At 45.4% G+C, this 21,634-nt stretch overlaps 2 protein-coding genes across 3 annotated transcripts in view; both read right to left on the bottom strand.

Annotated features, from left to right (window-relative positions):
- LOC139554937 (ubiquitin-conjugating enzyme E2 E1-like) overlaps nt 1-21,634 on the bottom strand; it is a 101,919-nt gene that overhangs the window by 32,928 nt on the left and 47,357 nt on the right. The window lies entirely within an intron of this gene.
- The window catches only part of LOC139554934 (ubiquitin-conjugating enzyme E2 E2-like), a 63,949-nt gene that overhangs the window by 4,282 nt on the left and 38,033 nt on the right, over nt 1-21,634 (bottom strand). For both annotated transcript variants that reach the window (XM_071368230.1, XM_071368231.1), the window contains 2 exons: nt 11,505-11,637; nt 792-939 (listed from right to left, as the gene is read on the bottom strand). In XM_071368230.1, coding sequence (XP_071224331.1) covers nt 792-939; nt 11,505-11,637 — 281 coding nt within the window. The remainder of the gene's footprint in view (nt 1-791; nt 940-11,504; nt 11,638-21,634) is intronic.

Here is a 21,634-nt window from a genome sequence, read left to right as displayed (position 1 = left end):
CTATGTACAGACCCAGCATGCGACAAAGCTGCAGGAGTTGTGACCCATTTTTGTTGGTTGTTTTGTCATCGTTGTGTCTAGGGGGGCATATTTGGGAGGGCATACTGTCACCTCCAGGTAGGTGTTTGTCCCCCTGTGTGCTGAGAGTGTCAGGTTCTGGCATTTAGGTCACCACAGTCTAGTACATGTCCCTGGGCATGGAAATTGTTGATCTCCCCCTCTAGGATGGAGAAGCTGTCATCGTTAAGGTATGGGGATTCTATTGGGGGGGATATAGGTAGCACACATGAAGCCATTTTTCTCTGATGAGATAATTTCCTTATACATTTCTCGCCAGATAAAATGTTCCTGTTTTGACGAATTTAATAGAATGGGTTAGGTCTGCTCTATACCATATTAGCATACCCACTGAGTCTCTTCCCTGTTTCACACCTGGTAGTTTGGTGGATGGGACTACCAGCTCTCTGTAACCTAGAGGGCAACCAGTGTCTGTATTTCCAATTTCTTTGATGAAGTCTTGGTTCCTGCTCTTTAGGTTAAAGGCAGATTACCTCAGACCTTGTAAATTCCAGGATGAGATAGTACTTTCTCTCTCGTGTGTCGTCTCTCTCATGTGTCGTCTCTCTCATGTGTCGTCTCTCGCACGCGCTCTCTCTCAATTTCAATTCAAGGGCTTTATTGGCATGGGAAACTTATGTTTACATTGCCAAAGCAAGTGAAATAGATAATAAACAAAAGTGAGAGACACTTCGAGTCTCTCTGTCTGATTGGTTGACTGGGGTGTCACTCACCAGGGTTGCAGTCAGTGAGAAGGGAGCAGATGGACAGCAGCACCTTGGAGATGGTGAGGGCGGGGCTCCAGTTGTCCTTCAGGATGTCCAGACAGATCACACCCTGGCTGTTGATGTTACAGTGGTAGATCCTGGTACGGAATGTCACCTTGAAAACAACAAAGTACATATATATCAATACACTCTGGGGTTTATGTGCTCTTTCCAGTACTTGGGGAGCTGAGCATCTCTTTGTGCCAGTAACACAGAAGAAGCAGAGCCAAAAATAACAGGAAGAGAAGAGACCACACATCCTTAAGGATCCACCTCCAACCTCTGGGGGGGGGGGATAAGAGCGGGATTGACATAGGAGATGCACCCTTTCACTGACTCACTCACTCACTCACTCCCTAGCTGACTCACTCACTCACTCCCTAGCTGACTCACTCTCTCTCAATCACTTCATGAGTGACTAACCATGCTGGCCTGCTTGTGGAAACTGTGCTCCAAAAAAGCTGCATAATCTCCCAGGCTATCCCAAGGTGTGGAGGGGACCTGCTAGTCTAGTCTGTGGTATTTGTGTACCCTGTTCTCAGATAGAAAGCAGCCATAGAAGTGTCTGTCTGTCTGCTTGCCTGCCTGCCTGCCTACCTGTCTGCAGCCCTGTGCACAGCCAGGCAGTAAAAGCAACCCAGCGGGAGGCCTGTCTCTCAGATCAGCAGATATGTTTCCTTTAATCCTCAGTCAGCAGAGGGCAGAGAGAGAGAAGAAGAAAGGTAGAGACAGAGAGAGTGACTGAGGGAGAGAAAGTGAGAGAGAGAGAAGAAGAAAGGTTAGAGATGACGACAGACAGAGAGAAGCCCCACATCCTGAGGCAATCACTAAACTAAACTGTCTCAGGGCCGACCTCCAATCAACACACCTGCATAGAGTATTTCCTCAATAAACACTGAACAGAGCTCAGAGACGATATTCATCTGCACAGATTATTTTCTCAATAACACTGAACACATAACATACTGGCATAACGCAGTTTCTATACAGAGTATTGTCAAACCAGACAGTCTTTCCTGAGACATTGTGCATTATACTGTATGTTCATTGTGCTGCACACAATTTAAACTTAGTCTTGAGTGATTCATGCCAAGATATACCAGAGAGAAAGGACTGTTGATATTGCAACTACACAACTCAAAAGCCGGTTCACCAGTATGAAAGAAATCGCAAATGGCTTGTCTGCTAAAAATGACAATCTGTTTGGATCTGCCAATTTATCATCTGTCCAGTATCCAGACTACCTGTCCCCAGAGCTTCCTATACAGTTAATCTCTTTCCGTAACGTGTTGAGGTCGGCAATTAAGGAGAACGAGAGGCTCCATTAAAGACGTTACAGAACTGCTGTATTTAAAGCGCAACTCCCTTCTGCCCAGTTTCCCTGATGTTGCTACGGCTGGTTTTACCATCCCTGTAACTGTCGTTTCTGTGGAGAGATCATTTTCTCAACTAAAACTCAAAGAACTACCTAAGAAGCATTAGGCTCTCAGTCTGATATGTGCTTTTGAACACCTGAGGAAGCTCCACTCATTGCACTGGTGCCATCATAGCCTTGACCACGGCATTTGTTCACTGATATCCCCTCATGGGTGGCAGGTAGCCTAGTGGTTAGAGTGTTGGACTAGTAACCGAAAGGTTGCAAGAATGAATCCCCGAGCTGACAAGGTAAAAATCGGTTGTTCTGCCCCTGAACAGGCAGTTAGTTAACCCACTGTTCCTAGGCCGTCATTGAAAATAAGAATTTGTTCTTAACTGACTTGCCTAGTTAAATAAAGGTAAAAAAACAACAACTTTAAAATCAGTAAAAAAAAAATACAAAAATTTCAGTCACATTCCTGAAGCCCAAGAGTAGTACTTGTTTAAATTCAAAAGGATTATAAATTACTTTTTGGAGGGTTACTGTCAAAATGATTTATTCCATTTAAAAAATAGACATCGATGACAGGCGCATGGGACCCCAGAGCTCGTGGGCCACCCCACCTTGCGGGGGTGTCCGGTACGCCAGTGAACAGAGCCAAGAAGGTTTATTCACCAGCTTCTCTCTGTCGGTTGTTATTTTCTTCTATTCAAATCGTTGTTTTGTTGCTCAACATGCTCCTAGTCCAAAGTTATTTAAAAACCTTCCAGCTCTCAAAATATCTTCTCCCAAGGCAAGCCAGATATATTTTCAGAATATCCCTGTGTTAAAAAAATAAAACCGAACACATGGGAAACATCCTTAAATATGCACTAAAAATAAAGATGTAAACTTCCGACTTCAACTGTACATACACTTAGGTTGGAGTCATTAAAACACGTTTTTCAACCACTCCACAAATTTCTCATTAACAAACTATAGTTTTGTCAAGTCGGTTAGGACATCTACTTTGTGCATGACACAAGTAATTTTTCCAACAATTGTTTACAGATAGATTATTTCACTTATAATTCACTGTATCACAATTCCAGTGGGTCAGAAGTTTACATGCACTAAGTTGACTGTGCCTTTAAACAGTGTCACGACTTCCGCCGAAGTCGGTCCCTCTCCTTGTTCGGGCGGCGTTCGGCGTCACCGGCCTTCTAGCCACCGCCGATCCACTTTTCATTTTCCATTTGTTCTGTCTTTGTCTTATCACACCTGGCTTCACTCACCAATTACTTGTTTATTATTGAACCCTCTGTTCCCCATGTTGTGTTCGTGAGTGATTGTTTTATTGACCGTTCATTTGCCCATAGTTTAAGGATTCCCCTTGTTCCTGTGGATATGCCCTTCCCTGTGCACGCCCTAGATAGTCGACCATTAGGGTCAGGGCTGATTAGGGAGGCCACCGCTCCACTTGACATGGTTACGCAGGAGGGTCATAAGGAGAGAATCAGTCTCTTCCTTATTGATTCTCCTGCGTTTCCCGTGGTGCTGGGCTTACCCTGGTTGGCCTGTCATGACCCCACGATTTTGTGGCAACAGAGGGCTCTCAAGGGGTGGTCACGAGAGTGCTCAGGGAGGTGTGTGGGGGTTTCCATCGGTGCGACTACAGTGGAAAGTCCAGACCAGTTCTCCACCGTGCGCATCCCCTCAGAATATGCCGATTTGACTCTCGCCTTCTGTAAGAAGAGGGCGACTAAATTACCACCTCATCGACGGGGGGATTGTGCGATAAATCTCCTGGTAGACACAGCACTTCCCAGGAGTCACGTGTATCCTCTGTCACAGGAGGAGATGGTGGCTATGGAAACATATGTCTCCGAATCCCTGGGGCAGGGATACATTCGGCCCTCCACTTCACCTGCCTCCGAGTTTCTTTTTTGTGAAGAAGAAGGATGGGGGTCTGCGCCCGTGCATTGACTATCGAGGGATCAATCAGATCACTGTGAGGTACAGCTACCCGCTGCCTCTCATCGCCAGTGCGATCGAGTCAATGCAAGGGGCGCACTTCTTCACAAAATTGGATCTCAGGAGCGCTTACAACCTGGTGCGTATCCGGGAGGGGGACGAGTGGAAGACGGCATTTAGTACCACCTCAGGGCACTATGAGTACCTCGTCATGCCGTACAGGTTGATGAATGCTCCATCAGTCTTCCAGGCCTGTGTTGACGAGATTTTCCGGGACCTGCACGGGCAGGGTGTAGTGTTGTATATCGACAGCATTCTGATATACTCCGCTACATGCGCCGAGCATGTGTCCCTGGTGCGCAGGATGCTTGGTCGACTGTTGGAGCATGACCTGTACGTCAAGGCTGAGAAATGTCTGTTCTTCCAACAGTCTGTCTCCTTCCTATGGTACCGCATTTCCACGTCAGGGGTGGAGATGGAGTGACCGCATTTCAGCCGTGCGCAATTGGCTGACTCCCACCACGGTAAAGGAAGTGCAGCGGTTTCTGGGGTTTGCCAACTACTACCAGAGGTTTATCCGGGGTTTTGGTCAGGTAGCAGCTCCCATTACCTCACTGCTGAAGGGGGGACCGGTGTGGCTGCAGTGGTCGGCTGAGGCGGACAGGGCTTTTGGTCACCTGAAGGCTCTGTTTACCTCGGTTGCCATCCGGATCCCTCTTTGGCATTCATAGTGGAGTTGGACACGTCCGAGGCTGGGATAGGAACCGTGCTCTCTCAGCGCTCGGGCACGCCACCAAAGCTCTGCCCCTGTGCTTTCTTTTTGAAGAAGCTCAGCCCGGCGGAGCGAAACTATGATGTGGGGGACCAGGAGCTGTTGGCTGTTGTCAAGGATCTGAAGGCGTGGAGACAGTGGCTTGAGGGGGCTAAAAACCCTTTTCTCATCTGGACTGACCACCGCAATCTGGAGTACATCCGGGCGGCGAGGAGACTGAACCCTCGCCAGGCAAGGTGGGCTATGTTCTTTACCCGTTTTGTTTTCACTCTATCCTACAGACCAGGTTCCCAGAACGCTAAGGCAGACGCACTGTCCCGGATGTATGACACAGAGGAGCGGTCCATGGATCACACTCCCATACTTCCGGCCTCTTGCCTGGTGGCACCGGTGGTGTGGGAGCTGGATGCGGACATCGAGCGGGCGTTACGCACAGAGCCCATTCCCCCCAGTGTCCAGCTGGGCGCCTGTACGTTCCGTCTGCTGTCCGCGACCGTTTGATCTATTGGGCCCATACGTCACCCTCCTCTGGTCATCCTGGCATCAGTCGGACGGTGCGTTGCCTTAGTGGGAAGTACTGGTGGCCCACCTTGGCCAAGAACGTGAGGGTTTATGTTTCCTCCTGCTCGGTGTGCGCCCAGTGCAATGATCCCAGGCACCTGCCCAGAGGGAAATTACAACCCCTACCCGTTCCACAACGGCTGTGGTCGCACCTGTTGGTGGACTTCCTGACGGATCTTCCTCCCTCACAGGGCAACACCACGATCCTGGTCGTTATGGATCGATTTTCTAAGTCCTGCCGTCTCCTCCCTTTGCCCGGTCTCCCTACGGCTCTACAGACTGCGGAGGCCCTGTTCACTCACGTCTTCTGGCACTACGGGGTGCCTGAGGACAGTTTCTGATCGGGGTCCCAGGTTCACGTCCAGGGTCTGGAGAGCGTTCATGGAACGTCTGGGGGGTCTCGGTCAGCCTCACCTCAGGTTTTCACCCTGAGAGTAACGGGCAGGTGGAGCGAGTGAACCAGGATGTTTGTAGGTTTCTATGGTCATATTGCCAGGACCGGCCGGGGGACTGGGCGGCGTTCATCCCCTGGGCAGAGATGGCCCAAAACATACTCTGCCACTAACCTCTCTCCTTTCCAATGCGTACTGGGGTATCAGCCGGTTCTGGCACCGTGGCATCAGAGCCAGATGGAAGCCCCTGCGGTGGACAAATGGTTCAAGCGCTCGGAGGAGACCTGGGACACCGCCCATGTGCACATACAATGGGCCGTGAGGCGGCAAAAAGCGAGCGCCGACCGCCACCGCAGCGAGGCCAACCGGGTCTGGCTCTCGCCACCGCAGCGAGGCCAACCGGGTCTGGCTCTCGACCCGAAGCCTGCCCTGCCGGAAGCTGGGTCCGCGGTTTGTGGGGCCATTTAACCTTTCTGGGAAGGGTGTTCCCTGGCCAACAGCCAGTGAAATTGCAGGGCGCCAAATTCAAACAACAGAAATCTCATAATTAAAATTCCTCAAACATACAAGTATTATACATCATTTTAAAGATAAACTTCTTGTTAATCCAACTACAGTGTCCGATTTCAAAAAGGCTTTACGGCGAAAGCACACCATGCGATTATGTTAGGACAGCGCCTAGCCACAAAAACCATACAGACATTTTCCAGCCAAGGAGAGGTGTCACAAAAGCCAGAAATAGCGTTAAAATTAATCACTAACATTTGATGATCTTCATCTGGTGGCACTCCCAGAACTCCATGTTACACAATAAATGTTTGTTTTGTTCGATAAAGTTCATCTTTTTCGCACGTTTAGTTCAGTAATCCATATGCACAAAGCGCGGGCACAACATCCAGACGAAAAGTCAAAAAAGTTCCATTAAAACCTTTTCTCAATAGGGGGGCGCTGTATTCACTTTGTAAAGAATCGTGCCCAAATTAAACTGCCTCGTACTCTATTCTAGATCGGACAATATGCATATTATTATTACTATTGGATAGAAAACACTCAAGTTTATAAAACCGTTTGAATTATATCTGTGAGTAAAACAGAACTCATTTTGCAGCAAACTTCCTGACAGGAAGTGAAAAATCAGAAATCGAGGCTCTGTTCCAGGGCCTTCCTATTAATTTGCTTGAAATCTATGGATATACATGCACTTCATACACCTTCCACTAGATGTCAACAGGCAGTGGGAGGTGGAATGGGGTGTGTAGCTTGATCTGAGGTCGAACAAGAGCTTTTGGAATGACGTGTCTGGAAATTTCATTGTCTTCGAAGGCGCGAGAAGGAACCCCAGATTGCCTTCTGAAAAGCTTTCGGTATACACGGTAGATATCTCCGGCTCTGATTTTATTTGATAGATGTGATAAAATCATCATAAAGTAGTTTTTTTCAACCGAGTTGTATCAGTTTATTGAACGTTACTTGCGAGTTTTGGAATTTTCTTTTCTTGGGCACGTTTGCGCCACATGGCTAGCTATGGTTGCTAATTCGACAGGCAAAGAGGACATTCTAAAACCAAACAACGATTATTCTGGACCAAGGACTCCTTGTACAAGATTCTGATGGAAGCTCAGCAAAAGTAGGAACCATTTATGATGTTATTTCGTATTTCTGTGGAAAATGTTTAGTTCTATTTTCCGCCCTTATTGCGGGCGCTGTCTCGCTATAACGTAAGCTGTTTGTTATGGTAAAGTTATTTTTAAAAATCTAACACAGCGATTGCATTAAGAACTAGTGTATCTTTCATTTGCTGTCCAACATGTATTTTTTTGTAAAGTTTATGATGAGTTATTTGGTCAGATTAGGTGAGTGTCAGAAATATATCCGGAGATTCTGGGAAAAAGTTGCTACATTTTCACAATGTATAACCACGGTTTTCAGCTCAAAATATGCACGTTTTCGAACAAAACATAAGTGTATTGTATAACCTGATGTTATAGGACTGTCATCTGATGAAGTTGGTCAAGGTTAGTGAATAATTTTATATCTTTTGCTGTTTTTTTGCGATCGCTACCTTTGCGGTGAATGAATGCGGTTGTGTGTTTGGCTATTGTGGTAAGCTAATATAATGCTATATTGTGTTTGCTGTAAAACACTTAAAAAATCTGAAATATTGGCTGGATTCACAAGATGTTTATCTTTCATTTGCTGTACACCATGTATTTTTCATAAATGTTTTATGATGAGTATTTAGGTATTTCACGTTGCTCTCTGTAATTATTATTGCTGCTTCGGTGCTATTGGTGATTGTAGCTGCAATGTAAAACTATGATTTTATACCTCAAATATGCACATTTTCGAACAAAACATAGATTTATTGTATAACATGTTATAAGACTGTCATCTGATGAAGTTGTTTCTTGGTTAGTGACTAATTATATCTCTATTTGGTCGGTTTTGTGATAGCTACCTATGCGGTAAAAAAATTGTGAAAATATGCGGTTGAGTCTTTTGCTATTGTGGTTAGCTAATAGAAATACATAGTGTTTTCGCTGTAAAACATTTAAAAAAATCGGAAATGATGGCTGGATTCACAAGATGTGTATCTTTCATTTGGTGTCTTGGACTTGTGATTTCATGATATTTATATGCTAGTATTTACTTGTGGCGCTATGCTAGGCTATGCTAGTCAGCTTTTTACTGATGAAGATGCTCCCGGATCCGGGATGAGTACCAAGTAGAAGTTAAAGTTCATAGAAACATGTCAAACGATGTCTATAATCAATCCTTAGGATCTTTTTATCATAAATATTATTTCAACCGGACAACAGCGTTGACAATAGAAAAGAAAGAACCAACGACGCGCTCATGGCCACGCACGATAAACAACACATGGCTTTCAGCTGAGCCACTTACTCTGAGTGGTCTTATTCTCTTCCCTTTCACAATAGAAGCCTGAAACAACTTCTAAAGACTGTTGACTTCTACTGGAAGCCTTAGGAAGTGCAATCTGACTCCATAGACACTGAATATTGGATAGGCATTCACTTAAACCACAAACCTCAGAATTCCCACTTCCTGGTTGGATTTCTCTCAGGTTTTCGCCTGCCATATGAGTTCTGTTATACTCACAGACATTATTTTAACAGTTTTGTTAACTAGAGTGTTTTCTATCCAAATCTACTAATTATATGCATATCCTAGCTTCTGGGCCTGAGTAACAGTTTACTCTGGGCACGCTTTTCATCCAAACTTCCCAATGCTGCCCCCTTTCCCAGACAGGTTAAAGTCCTGAGGAGACTGAACGAGGTATGCTACAGGTTACAGCTTCCTCCAGATTATTGTATTAATCCCTCGTTCCATGTGTCTCTCCTCAGGCTGGTGGTGTCTGGTCCACTCCAGGAAGCTGAGGTGCGGGAGGTTCCTCCGCCCCCTCTGGACATCAATAGGGCCCCGGCGTATGCTGTTCGAGCCATCCTGGACTCGAGGCGTTGGGCAAGGGGCCTTCAGTACCTCGTGGAGTGGGAGGGGTACGGTCCGGAGGAGAGATGCTGGTTGCCGGTGGAGGACGTCCTGGACCCTTCATTGCTGCGGGATTTCCACCATCTCCATCCGGATCGCCCTGCGCCTTGTCCCCGAGGTCGGTGTCGGCGAGCTGCTGGAGCCGCGCGTCAAGGGGGGGGTACTGTCACGACTTCCGCCGAAGTCGGTCCCTCTCCTTGTTTGGGCGGTGTTCGGCAGTCGACGTCACCGGCCTTCTAGCCACCGCCGATCCACTTTTCATTTTCCATTAGTTCTGTCTTATGACACCTGGCTTCACTCACCAATTACTTGTTTATTATTTAACCCTCTGTTCCCCATGTGTTCGTGAATGATTGTTTATTGTAATTCGGTCCGTGTTTGTGGGCTATCATTGTTGCCTTGTGTATTTGTATTTTTTGAGTAAAGTACTTTTATTACTCATATCTGCTGTCCTGCGCCTGACTCCCTAAACCAGCTACACATAGGACCGCTACAAACAGCTTGGAAAATTCCAGAAAATTATGTCATGGCTTTAGAAGCTTCTGATAGGCTAATTGACATAACTTGAGTCAATTGGAGGTGTACCTGTGGATGTATTTCAAGGCCGACCTTCAAACTCAGTGCCTCTTTGCTTGACATCATGGGAAAATCAAAAGAAATCAGCCAAGACCTCAGAAAAACATTTGCAGACCTCCACAAGTCTGGTTCATCATTGGGAGCAATTTCCAAATGCCTGAAGGTACCACATTCATCTGTACAAACAATAGTACGCAAGTATAAACACCATGGGACAACGCAGCCATCATACCTCTCAGGAAGGAGACGTGTTCTGTCTCCTAGAGATTAACGTACTTTGGTGCGAAAAGTGCAAATCTATCCCAGAACAGCAGCAAAGGACCTTGTGAAGATGCTGGAGGAAACAGGTGCAAAAGTATCTATAGCCACAGTAAAGAGAGTCCTATAGCAACATAACCTGAAAGGGCGCTCAGCAAGGAAGAAGCCACTGCTCCAAAACCACCATAAAAAAGCCAGACTACGGTTTGCAACTGCACATGGGGACAAAGATCGTACTTTTTGGAGAAATGTCCTCTGGTCTGATGAAACAAAAATAGAACTGTTTGGCCATAATGACCATCATTATGTTTGGAGGAAAAAGGCAGAGGCTTGCAAGCCGAAGAACACCATCACAACCGTGAAGCACGGGGGTGGCAGCATCATGTTGTGGGGGTGCTTTGCTGCAGGAGGGACTTGTGCACTTCACAAAACAGTTGGCATCATGAGGACGGAAAATGATGTGGATATATTGAAGCAACATCTCAAGACATCAGTCAGGAAGTTCAAGCTTGGTCACAAATGGGTTTTCCAAATGGACAATGACCCCAAGCATACTTCCAAAGTTGTGGCAAAATGGCTTAAGGGCAACAAAGTCAAGTTATTGGAGTGGCCATCACAAAGCCCTGACCTCAATCATATAGAAAATGTGTAGGCAGAACTGAAAAAGCATGTGCAAGCAAGGAGGCCTACAAACCTGACTCCGTTGCACCAGCTCTGTCAGGAGGAATTCACCCAACTTATTGTGGGAAGCTTGTGGAAGGCTACCCAAAACGTTTGACCCAAGTTAAACAATTTAAAGGCAATGCTACCAAATACTAATTGAGTGTATGTAAACTTCTGACCCACTGGGAATGTGATGAAAGAAATAAACGCTGAAATAAATCATTCTCTCTACTATTATTCTGACATTTTACATTCTTAAAATAAAGTAGTGATCCTAACAGACCTAAGACAGGGAATTTTTACTCTGATTAAATGTCAGGAATTGTGAAAAACTGAGTTTAAATGTATTTGGCTATGGTGTATGTAAACTTCCGACTTCAACTGTACTTATCTATTTGTGTTTCAGAGGAGCAATTGATGCACTGTTAATGTTTGTCTCTAAAGTAGCCGGTGTCGTGCAGATGTTTAGTATTTCACGCCCTCAAAGCCTAACCCAAGGCCCAAATCAAAAATAAAACAGAATCAGTCAACATGGGCTCCTGAGCAAGCACTAGTCTAGCATACATACCTGTGTGTGTGTGTGTGTGTGTGTGTGTGTGTGTGTGTGTGTGTGTGTGTGAGCATGCATATGTGTTTACCTTGGGTGGTTTGAAGGGGTAGTCTGGTGTAAAGGCGATATCTAGGAAGAAGACCCCTCCCTCGTACACAGAGCCTGGTGGTCCCAGGATGGTGGATCTCCACTCATAGATGTTGTCTCCTTTTGGACCCGCACTGCAAGGGCACAGAAGAAAGAAATTCAATATACAGAACGTATTTAGAAATCAGGACATTACATTTTAATTCTGTAACTCAATTCCTGATTCAGCAGTGTGTGTTGTGAAAGATAAAGAGAGAAGAAGCTTGAATGATCTCTCTCTTATTATCAACCAAACTACTCTGTATAACTCCTTATTACCAGATACATGCCCATGGCATCTCTATGCAGTTATCTATTCACACACACACACACACACACACACACACACACACACACACACGGCAGATTGCCCTCCCTGTAGTACATGAGAACTACAGTGTAGACTAGAGAGCAGCTGGCTGCTGCCGAGTCTCATTGTTACGTTGCCTCCTCCTACACATAGTGGAGAGGACAAATAATCAAATCCTATTTTAGAAAGAGAGCGATGGGGAGAGAGGGGGGCAAAGCAATAGAAAGAGAGTGAGAGGGGAGGCATTAATGCAATGCGAGTGTATCACTAAAGCCATTCATTTGAAACTGTAGTCCGTAGTAAAGAGGTAGGCCTGTGTATTTTCTGTCTTGCTCATTTTGGACACGGTGAGGAATTATGGGAAACAAGCTGAAAGAGAGAGAGAGACGAATGAGCTGGAGAGAGAAGGTGTGCCTCCAGGAGACAGACAGCTTGGCAGTAGTAAATAGTTCTAGTCGTGGTCACGCTCTAGGCTGTTGTTGCACAACATGACTTAGTGGTTAGGAGAGATCCATGTTTGTGGGTCAAATCAACCCATTGCTATAGGTGGTTGAGACAGACGTTCCACATGGCACTCTCTCCTAGTCCTCTTTTGGTTGGCTAAAATAGTGATTTTCTCCCCTCTCTTCCCACAGTAAGTATCTAAGCTACAGACCGCATCTGGATATGTTAAGAGCACCACCAGCGACACCCATGTATAACCCAGGCTTGTGGAACCACTGGTTCCCTATCCAGTAACAAAGAAGTACTGTGCTCTATCAATGTTTATGACCTGTCCTCACTCTAGCACCATAGTCGGAAGTAAAAGCATAACACACCATAAAAGTATAAATGGTGTAGAAACAGGCCTGATGATGTAATATATTACTATCACAAAGACAGTCTTTTTTTTCTGCCAGGGCTTCCTCATCCCTCACTCCTCCCTACCTTCTCCCCCTGCCCCTCCCCCATCACACAGCCCCTCGCTCCCCCATCACACAGCCCCTCGCTCCCCCATAACATCACACAGCCCCTCTCCCCCCCATAACATCACACATACCCTCTCCCCCCCATAACATCACACAGCCCCTCTCCCCCCCATAACATCACACATACCCTCTCCCCCCCATAACATCACACAGCCCCTCTCCCCCCCATAACATCACACAGCCCCTCTCCCCCCATAACATCACACAGCCCCTCTCCCCCCCATAACATCACACAGCCCCTCTCCCCCCCATAACATCACACAGCCCCTCTCCCCCCACCCATCCTCCCTCATCTCCGACGGCAGTTCCTGATTTTTTTTTTACTCAGGCGGCAGCTGGGCATCACACGCAAAACAACAGGAACTATCACAGACGGCTGCAGGGATTGGACAGACGCTGGTAGCAATGTGGATAGACGAGATGTCCCAGACAGTCAGAGGGAAGTATTGTATGACAAGAGGATAGATACCCTGACACCACTACCTCTCTTGTTGCGCGCACACACACACACACACACACACACACACACACACACACACACACACACACACACACACACACACACACACACACACACACACACACACACACACACAGAGAGAAAGCATAAGAGGGAGAGGGAGAGGAATGTAGAAAGAGAAGAGTGTCAGCGAGCGAGAGAGTGAGTGTGAGGCAGAAGAAGGCATGGTGAGCTGTATGCCAGCTGTACTCCAGTTCTCACTAACCTAGCACTTAGAAGAGACGTGTGCTCATTGGATACATGCCCATATCTAAAAGTAGCTTCAGCTATATCTTACACTAGCACACTTCGTACTATCCAGAAGGCCTAAGGATTCATAAAAATGTACATACATTTCGATTTTAATTTCTATTTCATTTCATCTTTACAATCATTTGAATGATCTTCTGATTTAACTCTTTAGTTTGTGTTAAAAAGAGAAGGGTTAATACTAAAGAGAAACAAATATCCAATCAGGATTTTATTTTGTGGTCTCTGGGTATAAAAATCTAGCTAACTCAGCCAGCCATTGAATAGGCCTTCAGAAGCTGGATAGAAGGGCTCTGCCATTCAACTGTATTAAAGCAGAATTTGAGTGACAGTAGAATGAACCAATTACATTTTGACTTGCAACGGGTAGGACTGTTTTTAAAAAAAGGGGGAAAAGGAAGAGGTGTATTGTCTAGGCCTTCTCAATCACATGATCATCATCTGGTGAGTGACACTGTTGTTGTTAGCTAGCTCTCTAAAAATAATGACTGAAACACTGTTGTTGTTGTTACAGCTCCCTTGCTGTTAGCTAGCTCTCTAAAAATAATGACTGAAACACTGTTGTTGTTGTTACAGCTCCCTTGCTGTTAGCTAGCTCTCTAAAAATAATGACTGAAACACTGTTGTTGTTTTTGCAGCTCCCTTGCTGTTAGCTAGCTCTCTGAAAATAATGACTGAAACACTGTTGTTGTTGTTGTTACAGCTCCCTTGCTGTTAGCTAGCTCTCTAAAAATAATGACTGAAACACTGTTGTTGTTACAGCTCCCTTGCTGTTAGCGAGCTCTCTGAAAATAATGACTGAAACACTGTTGTTGTTGTTGTTGCAGCTCCCTTGCTGTTAGCTAGCTCTCTAAAAATAATGACTGAAACACTGTTGTTGTTGTTGTTACAGCTCCCTTGCTGTTAGCTAGCTCTCTAAAAATAATGACTGAAACACTGTTGTTGTTACAGCTCCCTTGCTGTTAGCGAGCTCTCTAAAAATAATGACTGAAACACTGTTGTTGTTACAGCTCCCTTGCTGTTAGCTAGCTCTCTGAAAATAATGACTGAAACACTGTTGTTGTTGTTACAGCTCCCTTGCTGTTAGCTAGCTCTCTAAAAATAATGACTGAAACACTGTTGTTGTTACAGCTCCCTTGCTGTTAGCGAGCTCTCTAAAAATAATGACTGAAACACTGTTGTTGTTACAGCTCCCTTGCTGTTAGCTAGCTCTCTGAAAATAATGACTGAAACACTGTTGTTGTTGTTACAGCTCCCTTGCTGTTAGCTAGCTCTCTAAAAATAATGACTGAAACACTGTTGTTGTTACAGCTCCCTTGCTGTTAGCGAGCTCTCTAAAAATAATGACTGAAACACTGTTGTTGTTACAGCTCCCTTGCTGTTAGCGAGCTCTCTAAAAAATAATGACTGAAACACTGTTGTTGTTACAGCTCCCTTGCTGTTAGCGAGCTCTCTAAAAATAATGACTGAAACACTGTTGTTGTTACAGCTCCCTTGCTGTTAGCTAGCTCTCTGAAAATAATGACTGAAACACTGTTGTTGTTGTTACGGCTCCCTTGCTGTTAGCTAGCTCTCTAAAAATAATGACTGAAACACTGTTGTTGTTACAGCTCCCTTGCTGTTAGCGAGCTCTCTAAAAATAATGACTGAAACACTGTTGTTGTTACAGCTCCCTTGCTGTTAGCGAGCTCTCTAAAAATAATGACTGAAACACTGTTGTTGTTACAGCTCCCTTGCTGTTAGCTAGCTCTCTGAAAATAATGACTGAAACACTGTTGTTGTTGTTACAGCTCCCTTGCTGTTAGCTAGCTCTCTAAAAATAATGACTGAAACACTGTTGTTGTTACAGCTCCCTTGCTGTTAGCGAGCTCTCTAAAAATAATGACTGAAACACTGTTGTTGTTACAGCTCCCTTGCTGTTAGCTAGCTCTCTGAAAATAATGACTGAAACACTGTTGTTGTTGTTACAGCTCCCTTGCTGTTAGCGAGCTCTCTAAAAATAATGACTGAAACACTGTTGTTGTTGTTACAGCTCCCTTGCTGTTAGCTAGCGCTCTGAAAATAATTACTGAAACACTGTTGTTGTTGTTACAGCTCCCTTGCTGTTAGCGAGCTCTCTAAAAATAATGACTGAAACACTGTTGTTGTTGTTGATACAGCTCCCTTGCTGTTAGCTAGCTCTCTAAAAATAATGACTGAAACACTGTTGTTGTTGCAGCTCCCTTGCTGTTAGCGAGCTCTCTAAAAATAATGACTGAAACACTGTTGTTGTTGCAGCTCCCTTGCTGTTAGCTAGCTCTCTAAAAATAATGACTGAAACACTGTTGTTGTTGCAGCTCCCTTGCTGTTAGCTAGCTCTCTGAAAATAATGACTGAAACACTTACATTTAAACTTTAGATCACTGGTTAGTGGGATGAACGTGATAAAAATCAGCTGTGTCTGTGTTTTAACAAAACTGTCTCTCCTTCAGTGCCATGGAGAGCACAGATATTACGGTCGCAGTCCTTTCAGCACCATGAGCCTGTCACCTTTGATGTGACACGGTTGTTGTCGCTATTGGTGACAGTGTGATAGTGTTGTTAGCCAATCTTGGTTTGTGTAAACAGTGTGTTTTGTTTAGCTGGTCACATTATTTTATACGGTGTGTCCATGCTGGTTCTGTGTGTGTGTGTGTGTGTGTGTGTGTGTGTGTGTGTGTGTGTGTGTGTGGCAGCCCGAAGCACAGCCAGGCCTGTTTGAATCATTTATCATGTCATCAAAAAGCATTGCTCTTCCTTCACTAGAAATAGAATGGCCCGACTACAGAAGATGTGATGTCGGGCACATTAAGTGATGCTACATTGTTATTTTCTTGATTCCTTACTTTTTTCATCCCTCTGAAGGCCTAGGTCCTATAGTCACGGTTCGCCACTGCTATTCATGGAGTGACTTATTATATAAGTGAAGTGTTGTGTGTTTTTAGGCTCAAGGGTACTGCATGGATGGCAACAAATCACAAGGGAACAACAAATCACTAAGGAGCATATCCTGAATGCTTACCCTGCATAACTCCATGAGAGAGGATGACACAGCAGCAGACACACACACACACACACACACAGACCGTGGGAGTACAGCAGTATTACCATGTACTTATACTCCATGGAAAGCTAATCCCTCCCATTCCAGATTATGGGCTAACTGGATTATACCTGCCTACGGATATATGATATTGTACCAGCTAGCTACCTCAGCACAGAGACACATTGCAAACCCAATCCCTACACCTGTCAGTTATCACTCTCCTCTCCACCTACTCTCCTCTCCCTTGCTCTCACCTTGTTTCACTAACACATTGATTAACCTTAATATTAACCGTGACCTTACCAGTTTCATGCCGTCCCTAGGAGAGGTGCGTCACTTGAGTGGCTGGAGTCACTGACGTGATCTTCCTGTCTGGGTTGGAGCCCCCCCTTGGGTTGTGCCGTGGCGGAGATCTTTGTGGGCTATACTCGGCCTTGTCTCAGGATGGTAAGTTGGTGGTTGAAGATATCCCTCTAGTGGTGTGGGGGCTGTGCTTTGGCAAAGTGGGTGGGGTTATATCCTTCCTGTTTGGCCCTGTCCGGGGGAATCATCGGATGGAGCCTCCAGTATTTATGCTGCAGTAGTTTATGTGTCGGGGGGCTAGGGTCAGTTTGTTATATCTGGAGTACTTCTCCTGTCTTATCCGGTGTCCTGTGTGAATTTAAGTATGCTCTCTCTAATTCTCTGTTTCTCTCTTTCTTTCTCTCTCTCGGAGGACCTGAGCCCTAGGACCATGCCTCAGGACTACCTGGCATGATGACTCCTTGCTGTCCCCAGTCCATCTGGCCGTGCTGCTGCTCCAGTTTCAACTGTTCTGCCTGCGGCTATGGAACCCTGACCTGTTCACCGGACGTGCTACCTGTCCCAGACCTGTTCACCGGACGTGCTACCTGTCCCAGACCTGCTGTTTTCAACTCTCTAGAGACCGCAGGAGCGGTAGAGATACTCTTAATGATCGGCTATGAAAAGCCAACTGACATTTACTCCTGAGGTGCTGACTTGCTGCACCCTCGACAACTACTGTGATTATTATTATTTGACTATGCTGGTCATTTATGAACATTTGAACATCTTGGCTATGTTCTGTTATAATCTCCACCCGGCACAGCCAGAAGAGGACTGGCCACCCCTCATAGCCTGGTTCCTCTCTAGGTTTCTTCCTAGGTTTTGGCCTTTCTAGGGAGTTTTTCCTAGCCACCGTGCTTCTACATCTGCATTGCTTGCTGTTTGGGGTTTTAGGCTGGGTTTCTGTACAGCACTTTGAGATATGAGCTGATGTACGAAGGGCTATATAAATAAATTTGATTTGATTTGTGATTGTGGTTCAATCATCCCTGTGATCGCTATGACCTTTGACCTGGTTTAACCTATTAAAATGTCCATTCAGATTGGAATGCCATTACTCAGATTCTACATCGATCTCTGTGATGTGAATCATCATCAAAAGAGGGAACCAACAAGGTGGTTATTATTGACTGGTCAACGTGAATTGGTTACATTGTCTTTTATTGGTGTCATAAACGCCTTGATGATGCTTCAGTTAGAGCAGGTCTAGCCTGAGGACCATAAGTAACCAATCATCAACGCATACACACACACACACACAGAGGATCGTTATAGTGAACAATCAGCAACACCGTCATTGAGTTTCCTTCATAATAAAGCATCAGCTTGAGGTCACTGTTAAAGGCTCAGAAGATAATAAAATACCCAAATCCCTCTGACAGAAAAGCTACTTTCAGTCTTTTGTTCCTTCCAGCTAAAAGGCCTGTGTCTGCTTGTTACTGGTCTTTATGTGTCCTCATTTGGCCAGCTAATTGCTCACAATGCAGATCCTCAGGAGCAAAATGCAGGCTGGGAAGAGGGAGAAGAAAGGGGATAGGAGTGGGGAGAGAGAGAGAGCGAGACAAGGGAGAAAGAAAGAGATCTGATGCCCTCTGACCTTTCAATGAGCGGTAAACCAATTGTGTCCCCATTGTCTTGGGCCCCATTGCCTACCAACCCATCCCTGGAGAATGTGTGTGTGTGTGTGTGTGCGCGCGTTCCGTGATTGGAATAAATACTGAATTGCTAACAGTCATGCATCAATGGTTTGTAATTTGGTTCATAACTTCCACTTGTATGACATCCACCAATTTAATTATTGTAAACAGATCATGTGGAAATCAAGTGACAACTTTATTAGTTACATATTGCTGACAGTATCAGCCAGACACCATATGTGAATTGATTGCCCCCCCATCTATCTTCAGAGCTCGTGCTGCTAGGTGACCTAAACTGGGACATGCTTAACACCCCAGCCATCCTACAATCTACGCTTGATGCCCTCAATCTCACACAAATTATCAATGAACCTACCAGGTACCACCCCAAAGCCATAAACACGGGCACCCTCATAGATATCATCCTAACCAACTTGCCCTCTAAATACACCTCTGCTGTTTTCAACCGCGATCACTGCCTCATTGCCTGCATCCGTAATGGGTCAGCGGTCAAACGACCTCCACTCATCACAGTCAAAATGCTCCCTGAAACACTTCAGCGAGCAGGCCTTTCTATTCGACCTGGCACAGGTATCCTGGAAGGATATTGACCTCATCCCGTCAGAGGATGCCTGGTTATTTAAAAAAAATGCCTTCCTCACCATCTTAAATAAGCATGCCCCATTCAAGAAATTTAGAACCAGGAACAGATATAGCCCTTGGTTCTCTCCAGACCTGACTGCCCTTAACCAACACAAAAACATCCTATGGCGTTCTGCATTAGCATCGAACAGCCCCCGTGATATGCAACTTTTCAAGGAAGTTAGAAACCAATATACACAGGCAGTTAGAAAAGCCAAGGATAGCTTTTTCAAGCAGAAATTTGCATCCTGCAACACAAACTCAAAAAAGTTCTGGGACAGTGTAAAGTCCATGGAGAATAAGAACACCTCCTCCCAGCTGCCCACTGCACTGAGGATGGGAAACTGTCACCACCGATAAATCCACTATAATTGAGAATTTCAATAAGCATTTTTCTACGGCTGGCCATGCTTTCCACCTGGCTACTCCTACCCCAGTCAACAGCACTGCACCCCCCACAGCAACTCGCCCAAGCCTTCCCCATGTATCCTTCTCCCAAATCCAGTCAGCTGATGTTCTGAAAGAGCTGCAAAATCTGGACCCCTACAAATCAACCGGGCTAGATAATCTGGACCCTCTCTTTCTAAAATGATCTGCCGAATGCAAACACTTGTTGCAACCCCTATTACTAGCCTGTTCAACATCTTTCGTATCGTCTGAAATCCCCAAAGATTGTAAAGCTGCCGAGGTCATCCCCCTCTTCAAAGGGGAGACACTCTAGACCCAAACTGCTACAGACCTATATCACAAACAGATTACCGACCATTTCGAATCCCACCGTACCTTCTCCGCTATGCAATCTGGTATCAGAGCTGGTCATGGGTGCACCTCAGCCACGCTCAAGGTCCTAAACGATATTTTAACCGCCATCGATAAACAATACTGTGCAGCCGTATTCATTGACCTGGCCAAGGCTTTCGACTCTGTCAATCACCACATCCTCATCGGCAGACTCGATAGCCTTGGTTTCTTAAATGATTGCCTCGCCTGGTTCACCAACTACTTCTCTGATAGAGTTCAGTGTGTCACATAGGAGGGCCTGTTGTCCGGGCCTCTGGCAGTCTCTATGGTGATGCCACAGGGTTCAATTCTCAGGCCGACTCTCTTCTCTGTATACATCAATGATGTCGCTCTTGCTGCTGGTGATTCTCTGATCCAGCTTTATGCAGACGACACCATTCTGTATACTTCTGGCCCCTCTTTGGACACTGTGTTAACTAACCTCCAGACAAGCTTCAATGCCATACAACTCTCCTTCCGTGGCCTCCAACTGCTCTTAAATACAAGTAACACTAAATGGATGCTCTTCAACCAATCGCTGCCTGCACCTGCCCGCCCGTCCAGCATCACTACTCTGGACGGTTCTGACTTAGAATATGTGGACAACTACAAATACCTAGGTGTCTGGTTAGACTGTAAACTCTCCTTCCAGACTCACATCAAACATCTCCAATCCAAAGTTAAATCTAGAATTGGCTTCCTATTTCGCAACAAAGCATCCTTCACTCATGCTGCCAAACGTACCCTCGTAAAACTGACCATCCTACCGATCCTCGACTTCGGCGATGTCATTTACAAAATAGCCTCCAATACCCTACTCAATAAATTGGATGCAGTCTATCACAGTGCCATCCGTTTTGTCACCAAAGCCCCATATACTATCCACCACTGTGACCTGTATGCTCTCGTTGACTGGCCCTCACTTCATACTCGTCGCCAAACTCACTGGCTCCAGGTCATCTACAGGTTACCTGCTAGGTAAAGTCCCCCCTTATCTCAGCTCGCTGGTCACCATAGCAGCACCCACCTGTAGCACACGCTCAAGCAGGTATATTTCACTGGTCACCCCCAAAGCCAATTCCTCCTTTGGCCGCCTCTCCTTCCAGTTCTCTGCTGCCAATGACTGGAACGAACTACAAAAATCTCTGAAACTGGAAACACTTATCTCCCTCACTAGCTTTAAGCACCAGCTGTCAGAGCAGCTCACAGCACCTGTACATAGCCCATCTATAATTTAGCCCAAACAACTACCTCTTCCCCTACTGTATTTATTTATTTAGCTCCTTTGCACCCCATTATTTGTAAGTCGCTCTGGATAAGAGCGTCTGCTAAATGACTTAAAGGCAAGTTTTTTGCCTTTACCTCCCTTATCTCACCTCATTTGCTCACATTGTATATAGACTTATTTTTCTACTGTATCATTGACTGTATGTTTGTTTTACTCCATGTGTAACTCTGTGTTGTTGTGTGTGTCGAACTGCTTTGCTTTATCTTGGCCAGGTCGCAATTGTAAATGAGAACTTGTTCTCAACTTGCCTACCTGGTTAAATAAAGGTGAAAAAAATTAATTTAAAAAA

Source organism: Salvelinus alpinus, chromosome 26, assembly GCF_045679555.1.
Source record: "Salvelinus alpinus chromosome 26, SLU_Salpinus.1, whole genome shotgun sequence".
Classification (NCBI taxonomy): Eukaryota; Metazoa; Chordata; class Actinopteri; order Salmoniformes; family Salmonidae; genus Salvelinus; species Salvelinus alpinus.
The sequence above is the reverse complement of the archived record's forward strand: the minus strand, read 5'-3'. Positions and strand labels throughout refer to the sequence as shown.